The sequence below is a fragment of the Cupressus sempervirens genome, chromosome 10 (assembly GCF_028749045.1).
Source record: "Cupressus sempervirens isolate cs-2001-9-10 chromosome 10, ASM2874904v1, whole genome shotgun sequence".
In the NCBI taxonomy this organism is placed as follows: domain Eukaryota; kingdom Viridiplantae; phylum Streptophyta; class Pinopsida; order Cupressales; family Cupressaceae; genus Cupressus; species Cupressus sempervirens.
Genome location: NC_143127.1, coordinates 462,943,520 through 462,953,855, shown reverse-complemented (window position 1 = coordinate 462,953,855; position 10,336 = coordinate 462,943,520). Strand labels below are relative to the sequence as shown.

General features: G+C 34.7%; 1 protein-coding gene across 1 annotated transcript; it reads right to left on the bottom strand.

Moving 5' to 3' along the window:
- Nucleotides 1-3,907: 3,907 nt before the first annotated feature.
- Nucleotides 3,908-7,572, bottom strand: CYP722A1 (cytochrome P450, family 722, subfamily A, polypeptide 1). The gene is made up of 9 exons (XM_089805472.1): nt 7,289-7,572; nt 6,840-7,161; nt 6,116-6,265; nt 5,437-5,679; nt 5,164-5,244; nt 5,003-5,081; nt 4,683-4,789; nt 4,477-4,595; nt 3,908-4,386 (listed from the first exon to the last, which is right to left on the bottom strand). The coding sequence occupies exons 1-9, from the start codon at nt 7,528-7,530 to the stop codon at nt 4,290-4,292; spliced, it is 1,440 nt and encodes a 479-aa protein (XP_089661598.1). The 5' UTR covers nt 7,531-7,572; the 3' UTR covers nt 3,908-4,289.
- Nucleotides 7,573-10,336: the final 2,764 nt, after the last annotated feature.

Here is a 10,336-nt window from a genome sequence, read left to right as displayed (position 1 = left end):
TAACAGCAAGACTGCCTTGCATCAAATGAGTTGATTGTTTAGATGATATAAGTTGATGCAGAGGGTACTTACTTTAGGTTTATCTTGAAGTAATCAAAGTACTGACATTCCAAACAAGTCACAAGCAAGGTGGCAGAGGGAGATATTGGAAGTTCTTGTAAATGCTACACATGCATGATAAGATGCTAAAATAATGCATCTTTGGCATTGTTGTCAAAGAGGGAGAAATAGCAGAAATTGATCAAATCTAGAAAAGAGGGAGAAATAGCTACAATTGGTCAAATCCCTAAAATAGAGAAATAGCATAAACTAATCAGATCATGAAGCGAAAAGGACAGGAGATATGAAAGGGAGGAGAAGAAGCAAAGAAAGAAATCAAGATGACAGATCTCAGAAGAAGCAACTCGGGAGATTCAGTCAACAGATAGATCAGAAGGAATAAGATCATAGGGACATACAAAAGTCAAAAAAATTTCTTTTTGGCATTTGACTTACTGTTTTAGCCTAGTTAGAATTTTGTTAACTTGGTTGATCAATCAGTTTTGGTTTGGTTGGTCAGTTTGGTTTGCCATCAATGCCAAAGAGGGAGATTGTTGTAATCTAATTGAAAAAGATCATTATATGAAAGATATTGTTGCTACAGAATGTGTTCAATCATTATTTTGTCACTGATGTCAAACCTGCTATTTGCTAGAATGGCAATTGCTTATAAGATCCAAGCACTATCACTTAGTTGATTGATGAAGAATCAATAAGATGTAACAAAAGCACCTAAGGGAAAGGTTGAGTTATGGTTTTGTAATGAAGTACAAAGATTAGTTAAGACAATGATAAAGTGATGTATTGACAATATACTTGAAGATGAAGAGGTTGGCTACACTTGGAAACTGTAGAAGAAGAAGTCATAATATGACTGTATGCAAAGCTTGATTAAATTCATCAGAGGGAGCTGAGCAAGCTAGTTCAAGCTGAGAAAATTTTCATCAAGTGCCGAGTGAAGATCAAGTGCTAAGTTATGTTCATGTGATGAGCATCAGAAAGTCAATAAGTGTCGAGCTACTGCATTATTTGAAAAGTCGAAGATTCATCTTATTTGAGCCAACATGGTTGTTATCTAAAATTTTGTGAACCAGATAGAAGATAAGAATGATGGGCCGGTGGCACAAAACCCTATGTAAAACATTTTTGGGTGAATACAACTGGATTCTAGATTAACTTTCTAGATAAAAATGAGATATGGGACAGATACATTGTATCCTACCTAATCTATTGAAACCCTAAAATTGGAGAAGGAGAATTAAGTGGGAAAATTATTCCAAATTTCTATTTAAGGAGTCATAAGGTCACGAAGAAAAAGGTGGGTCAAGTATGAAAGCATGAAGTGCTGAAGAAGGTGCTAAGGAGGAAGAAAGCACAGAAACTTTGTTTCGATAGGTGACCACAGAGATGATTTCATTGGTATGATGAGAAAGAAGACTCAAGGAAATGAAGCTTGAGAGAAAGACAAGCTGTTAGAGCCGTAGTGATTAAAGCCAAGCAAAGGATTGAACTGAAGTATGATATGAAATCTGCAAGATATGTTGTGAGTTGTATCAGATCAAAAGCCCTTATTGTTACTCTCTAGCAATTGTAACAGTTAGTATAAATTCTATGGACTTAGGTTGGTTTAATAGCCATGTTGTAAATCCTTTAACAGGGTGACATTCCAAGTAAATGTTCCAAAGTCCTTTGACTAGGCCCACTCCGAACAGTGTGGTGAAATTCTCTAAAAAGGTCACATTTAACAGTGTGTTGTAAGCCTTTAATAGGGAAGGCCTTTATAGGGCATCACTTTAGAAGAGTGAAAATTGAGTAGCATGTTACTGGTGGTTTTTCCCAAATTGGGTTTCCACGTAAATCACTGTGTCATGTGTTGATCTTGCATGTTTTATTCCTGCATGTTGATTTGTTGTAACTTGCTAAGCTGGTTGTTTTAAGCTTGGATGCATGAATAGTTTAATGGGCTCACTATAATTAGTGAAAAAGTATTATTAGGGCATTTAGACCTTGGATAACTTATTCACCCCCCCTCTCAATTATTCTAAAACATTTCCGACAAAAAAGTGTTAATTTTATTTTTTAAACCTATGTGCAGGCTTTGGGTATTTGATATATTGGATACCTGATAAGCTTATTTGTGTTGGTATTAGGATTGGGAGAAAAAATTAGAGCAAATTTCAAAAAAAAATTCAATGTTTTTAGACTATTTTTCTTTCACATCGCTAGTTTTTGGTCCACCATAATCCTGCACATACCCTCTAGTAAAAGATAATAGTGTACAATAACATCATCATGACTTTGTATGTCATGCCATCTTTTGTTGCACCTACACATCAACCATTAAATAAATCATACAAGTTTCCACATTATAATATTCCATTTATTGAGACTTTCCAATTTATCTTTGTGGGGATATCTTTATTTCTTAACTCTACATGATCGTATTAACAAGAAAACTAGTTTTTTATATGCAATGCACTCCTTTGTTGCACAATAAATTATTTTTTCTTATTTCCTCAGTCATTCTCACTTCAATAAAGTTAGTCTTCTATATTATTTTCACTAATATAAGATTTTTTTATATTTTCTCTAGCTATTTCTAGCTACTTGTGTTCTCTATGGCCAATAGGATTTCCTCACAAAATTGGGCTCTTAAATGTGTGCATCATTATTTTTATTTTTAGTGCCCATTGCTTTAACCACTTCAACATCCTGGACCACTATTTTTGGTAGGTTACATTTTTCTTCATTATATTCTTCTAACTCTTATCCTCTTGCATTATAATATGCAATGTATTTCTCTTCTTCGAGATAACACAACTCAATAGATTATTCCTACTCATCCCCTTTATATTCATCTTGTTCATCTTGTTACAATTCATTAAAGCCTTTGCTGAAGATTTCTTTATTTCTACCTTCTTATTTTGCATCCCTCATACTCATTAACACTAATCATAACTATAACCCATGCCCTAATTTTTGTAGTTCTTGTTGATTGTCACATTTTATTCTATCTTGAGTCTTATCATTTCATATCATGATATAATTCCATCTTTGCATTCACAACTATAACCAAAACAACCATTAAACTCTTAAAACTCTTGTCACAAGGTCTACATTCCTAACAACTTTAGATGTTTCAGTACCAAACTAATGTAATTTGACCTTGATCATGCAAGATAAACTTTAGAAACCAATCATCTAACTATGTAATGTAGTCTACTTTGAACTTGCAAAAGAATCACCAAAGGTACAAATACTTTAACATGCATAAAATTGCTCTATAAATCCCATGTTTATTACATTTCATGCATAAAGTCGTAAGTCAAAATTAAGAAATACATGATCTAGTTTTTTTAAAAAGACTTATTTTATTTGCAAAATGTTATACTATTAATGTATCACCTTTTAGGAAGAAAACAACTCAGAAAATTTGATCACACAATACACAATTAATGAACTATTAGTGTATTGCTCCTTCGAAATGTAATTTCTATAAATAAATCATCATATACATATAAACTAATAAAGATCCAAGAATGATTAAAACATATTATATGTCTCACGCCTCCTTTAACAAAGTGAACTTAACTATGAAACTCTTTCTTTCTTCAACCTCTCGCTTATCTTGAGAATCATGAAGACTAACAACACATGTATATCCACCTTCATTTTTCCCTTGTGATTTTCCTTGTCTTCCTATTTGTAGTTAAATAACTTCCACCAAAGCAGGCATAATTAATCTATATGTAAACAACTATGATTAGAACTCTCATAATCTAAAATTTTTGATAAATTATAATTATTCTGCATATTCTTTCCAAAAATAACTGACTTTTCTCTATAAAAATAAATAAATTCAGAACTCTAAAATGCAAATTGATCATAGAACAATATATCTTCACTGATTTTTTTCATTTCTACAATATTGTGAAAGTAGATTATAAAAATCAGACTAATGGGGATAATCTATTGAAAACATTTGGAAAACTCTGACTTATTCTAATTTAAAATTCCCCATTACCATCTAAAAATGTAAACTTCAATTTGTGAAAACAAATTTTGGGTTTTCTTGTGCTTTCTAATAGGAATAGAAAATTTGGAATACATTTTCTATTTTGGTTCGTCAATTAGATTAGGAAACAGGAATACATATTCCCATTTTGCCTCTAAAATGAGCTTATACCCATTCCAAAAAATAGCTGTATATGCATTCTTATTCTCCATTCCTATGCCTGCAACCAAGCAGACTACTGAATTGGCTCAACATTTATGGGGCAGCCATTTCGAAGCCTGGGAAAATGCGCCCATGGTTCTAAACTGGTATCCTCCTCCTCAACTTTCCACCTGCATATAGAAAAACATATGCAATGCCCTCCCTCAGATAACATAAATCATTAGATTTCATCATCTGTACTACACTTCTGCTGAACTTACCTGTAACTTGTAACGAGACGATGGAGGAAAACAGTTATTATAAGCTTAGCAAGATTCATTCCCACACATTTCCTCACACCTCCACCAAATGCTAGGAAGGTATAGGGTTTTAGAGTTTCCTACAAAATTACACCATTTTTTTCAATATCTCTTTATTTTAATATAAAATTTTATGTATATACATTTTCTTCTCCTGTGCAACTTACATCGAACCTGGAGGGATTGAATTCCAAGGGATCCTTAAAAATGGAGGGATCAAAATGCGTATAGCGAGCATCTATATTCAAAACCCACCCCTTCTTCACCTGGAAGCCTAATTAATAGAAAAGATCAATAGTTTGCAACATATTCAAATTCATCATCAAAATTAGAGCAAATTCGCTCTTTTTCTTGATAGTGCTTTTGATTCTTTCATTCCATTTCATATTATTTGCCAAATTCTGTTTGTTATTTTGAAACATCTGAAACATGGAATAACGAACAATGGGTCAGCTGAAATAGCATTTAAAACAAAAAAAAACGTTACCCTGAATATTGCTGTCTTTGAGGGCAAGTCGAGGCATCCATGAAACAATTGACGCCATCCTTAAAACTTCCTTGACAACCTGCTTGAAAAGAACCAGGGGATACATAGTTATATAGAGAGTACACAACTTTGGATTAGAATAAACTCTTCATTGGTAATACCTTTGAAGTGTATATCATTTCATTTATATCTTCCAATTTCAGATGATCCCTGCATCTCTGCCTCACCCTCTCCTGTTCTGCCTGTTGTCATGCTGACCGCATAAGATACTAAGGCTTGACTCTTAGACTAAAAGTATCAAATAGTAAAAGTTGACTTATTTTTCCAAATCCAATTTGTAATTCTTTAGTATGACCATTGCCAACAAGCTCCCAATTATAACTTTTACAGTGCCTTGCATGGAATTAATTTGATAACTTTGGAGGACAACTTACTCTGAGTTTGTGTTGAACATGTTGGTTTTGATCAATATATTTGACTGCCCACATCATGGCAGCTGCAGTTGTGGTTTGTCCAGCAAGGATGAGAGTGAGAATATTATCCTTGAGCTCAACATCAGTAAGCCTTTCCCTTTCATCTCTTGATAGCATAGACTGCATAAAGTCATCATGATATTCCTCTCTACTTCTCCTCCTTTCTATTAACACGTCCAGAAACTTCATAAATCTCCTTCTTGCCTGTAAAACACAATTTTTTTTGTTGGCATAAGTCTTACACTAGTTAGAAGACTGTTTTCTGAATTTGACATTTAGAATCATATGCTGTGATATTGCAATCAGCATTCAACTGTGTAGCTTTCTGCGTCAAATTGATTGACTCATGTTTCATGTGTTGACTCACATAAATTCATATCTTGTGAGAATGAATGGTTTTCACATAGCGCTCCTTGCAGCACTGGGACTTTCCAGGAGGTCACCCATCTCAATACTACTCTAACTCAAGTGCGCTTTAGGCACAACACTTGCTAAAGATTTAATCATTGGTAGTGTAATTAAGCATGCTCGAACTAGAGTAGTACTGAAATGAGCAACCTCCCAAAAATTAAGCTCATTTAACTTATCACTCCATTTTTAAAACCTTCAACAAATAACATGGCTTATCAACATTTATTACCTTGATACCTCTGTAGTAACGAGTGCCTGGAAGTTTGATGGGAAGGGACAGCATTGCATCCGATACAAGATCCACATCTTTTCTAATTTTATTGATCTCTTCGTCTCCTTCCACGCTCAACAGCATACCACACATTATCTTGAAAGTAATCTGAAAATCATCACCCATAGCCTTAAGCAATTGCCCATAAATTCAAAATTCAAATTGCTACAATCCATTTGATTATTGCTTATAGAATTTCTGGTTTTCGATTGTATATATGTTTTTTCATCAACGTTTCGGATCACACTCTGTGATCCATCATTATCTCTTTATTCCTGATGATAGATCATGGAGGGTGATCCGAAACATTGATGAAAAACATGTACACTCCGTGATCCATCATCATTCATCTCTTTACTTCTGACGATATCCATCATTATCTCTTTATCCTGATGATAGATCACGGAGTGTGATCCGAAACATTGATGAAAAACATCTACACTCCGTGATCCATCATCTCTTTATTCATGATGATAGATCACGGAGGGTGATCCGAAACGTTGATGAAAAACATCTACACTCTTTGATCCATCATCATCTCTTTATTCCTGATAATAGATCACAGAGTGCGATCCAAAACATTGATGAAAAAGAATATACACAATCGAAAACCAGAAATTCTATATGCATAAATCCAAAAACATCAGGAAATGAAAAGTCGGAAAACAAAAAGAGTACAGACATCCAGAGTATAATCAATCACTCTGATGGAGTTCAAATCTTTCCAATGGGTGAGAGAATGTGTAATAAGGCTATCAATGCGCTGCAGGGATTTGGCCAGAGCCTCTACGGTAAACAGTTCAGCCAGAAGCCTTCTCAACTTGATATGAGTTTGCTGTTTGACACATAGCAAACTATGTCGTCCTACAGCGTCATACATGGATTTGATATAACTCTTGGTAAACTCTGAGAATTCTCCACTCAAAACAAGCTTGGCCACTTCTGGTCCGGGCATAAACACATGGGTTTTCCCAAAGATCCTCGTCTTGAATGCTCTGCCAAACCTGGAAACACTATGAATTCTTGTTAATTAAAACTCCTGTTAATAATTTTTTAGCCTCTGCCTCAGAAGAATATGATCCTCAACATCTCGGAAAACCAAATTCAGATGGAATGGTATTGAAATTTGACCTGAGGTGGCGTTGATGGACGAATTCATAAACCCCATTGGAGCTTTTGTTGGCAGCAATGAATGCAAAAGTCTCTCCGAAGAAAGGGAATCCTCTGCTTCCAGACGGTTCGCCATTGTTTCCATGCATTGAGAATGCAAAGGTAAGGTGAGAAATGAAAAGTGCGATTAGCAGAGCTAGAATGATCCATTGCCATTGTTGCACTGTAAACCTGTTCAGAAGAGCAAGCAGGGCGAGTGCCATTGGAATTCTATTTTACCCACAAACTTGGCCTACAACAGGGCTAAATGTGTTTTTAGGCCGAATGCGCACACCCCATTAGTTCAAAAAATATTTAAAAACAAATTGATTTCACGAGTAGCAAGGTACTTAGGGGAAGCATAACAGCAGTTAGTGTTAGTTAATTTGGAACAGATTTTAAATTGTATTTTATTCTTTAATGACTTTTTATCTTTATATATAATATAACTGTTTATAATTATTATTGTTTGATTTATGAATAGTCACATGTATATTATGGGATTTGTTATTAAAAGTGATTGTTTTATTGTTTGATTTATGAATAGTAACATGTATATTATGGGATTTGTTATTAAAAGTGATTGTTTTGAAGTGTCTATATTTACTAAAAAATGTTCTAACAACCAATCAACCACTTCAAAAATTATAAATATAGATGCGCAAATGTCTTAATAGATGGTTGCTATAGGTACCAATAAAGTTCTATAACACTTCCAAATTTAAAATTGTGGGATACAAGGGTGCAGCTATTAGTATATGTGACATTTATTAGTAGGACTTTAGTTATCATTTCTTTGATTTCTTTAAAGTTAGTAATTGGAGGATTGGGTGAAGAAAGAGCAAATCTAATTGTAACATGGACAATAACTAGTGATCTTCCCCAAATTATGATACAAAATGTTTATATTTCAATCCCTGTCAATTATTATTGTACTTTTTATCAAGTATTCATTAGATGCTATAATCCATCCACACTTACTGTATACATTGCTCTTCCTCAAGACGATTACTTCCTAATGCAACTTTGAAAAACCTAGGAGGATGATTCACTCAACTAGGATTTCTTCAAGGGGCCATACATCAAAGTGTCATCCATTTGAGAAAATCCAAAGCCTTCTACCATTCCTTTACTTTCAAATCTCAATAATCAAATATACCTTACCTCGTACTTTTCCTTGAAGACCATTTGATGATCCTTACGACCAAGTTCCTTAAAGGGCTTATAACTTGGGTTTTGTTGCCTCAGACCAACGGAGGCTAGAATTGACATTAAGGACCCCAATAACTTGGATTCGTAGGAATCTGATTTCAAGCTCCTTCCTCTTTGAACACGTTAATGACATCAAAATAAAACTAAATCCTGAATTTAGGCCCTTGGAATAACATTTGCAGCAAATAAGCCTGCTAAATCCACTTTCATCCTAGGTGAACACATAGAGACCTAGGGTAGCAAAAATATTCTCTGAGCATGTCAAGCCAAATGAATGCAAAGTTTTGAAAGTACATGACTCTAACCAGGGCGCCATTAATGACCATGGAGGCCTGAGTTAGAGCCATTTGTGTTTAAAGACTTCACAATGGATGTTTCGCAGACTTACCTACGCTACAACCATGATTTCTCACTTCTCGTGTCACTTCAAGAGCTCAAACAAAACCCAGTTGAAAGCTAAGAGTCTATACTATCACATGCAATTGATTTCTAGCCTGTACCAATGCATGCAAGATCGTGTAGATCGTGGGAACAACATAAATGCAAGGAAAAACAACAGGTTTTGATACTTCTTCACCTTCAAAATCCCTGTACATGATTGAGTCGTCTATCTCTTCAAAGATTGCGCCTCCACCAACATAAAGAAATGAATCCTAAATTGTTCATGATGGTTTCAATTGACTGTTATGAAAGATCTCGGCCCTTCGTTCAATCTTGCCAAAGTTTCTCATTATGCAATGATGCACCTTTGCAAGTTTTTAACCTTTTTGACACTTCAAACTAACTGAAGTTCTTTTTGGCATTTTGCTCTTTTTCATTAACTACAAACGCTTAAAACACTTGAACATCCTAAATTTAAAACAACTATAGCAAAATTTATGTCCTAAGTGGCTAAAAACTACGAGAGCTTATAGGACTGCCACCCTAGTTATGCCACCATATGTAGGACTTTATTACAAACCAAAATTGTGTGCACTAAAATTTAAGTTTCTCCTATCAAAGATTTGAGTCTCGTTATTCTTGTTGTCTAGTCCTGTAGTATACTCCTTGTTGTCTTCTCATGTAGCATACTCCCTAGTTGAATTGATCTCAAGTCCACTTGAGATGAGGTGTTGTAATGATGAACCATGCTTGATAACCTAAGCTTCATCCATCCAAATGGCCTCTAATTATGTTTTTCCCTTCCATTTGACTAAGTATTGTTTATACTGCCTCCTTCTATTCTTCTTTACTTTTGTGTTTAGGATCTTCTCAAGTTGGGGTGGGACTAGTTTCGGAAGGTGGTCCAAGATTGTTGCTATAGTATCTTCATGTGATGGATATACCAATTTCTATGGACCTTTGTATGGTGTTAAATCACACACATTGAAGATTGGAGAAATTCCAACCTTAAGGTAACCGGATCTTGTATGCATTATGCCCATACTTTGCTAGGACTTGGCAAGGACCCACTTTCTTAGGTAGAATTTTAGTATGTTTGGTTTGAGGTAGTCTCTCCTTTTTTTGATAGGTCCACACTAAATCACAAATGTTGAACTGTACTTCCCTCCTTTTTTATTAGCTCATTGTTTATACTTCTGATTTGAGCTTTCTAGTTACAACTTGACTTGGTCTTGGAACTACTTGATGTCTTAAGTAAGTTTCTCCCTGTCAACACTAATTGGAACATAATTTTGGAGTTCTCTGAGTTCAAGGATCCCCCTAGGATGCATTCCATACTCAATTTGTAAATGAGATTTCCTAGTGCTTCTATTTACTATATCATTGTATGAGAAATTGGCTTGAGCAAGTATAGAATCTCACTTCTCTCCATGTTTC

Coding starts and splice junctions, on each gene's coding strand:
- CYP722A1 (XM_089805472.1), bottom strand. CDS start 7,530: ATGGCACTCGCCCTGCTTGCTCTTCTGAACAGGTTTACAGTGCAACAA. Junction 5,245..5,436: donor ATGTTCAACACAAACTCAGA/GTAAGTTGTCCT, acceptor GCATGACAACAG/GCAGAACAGGAGAGGGTGAG. Junction 4,596..4,682: donor TCAATCCCTCCAGGTTCGAT/GTAAGTTGCACA, acceptor GTAATTTTGTAG/GAAACTCTAAAACCCTATAC.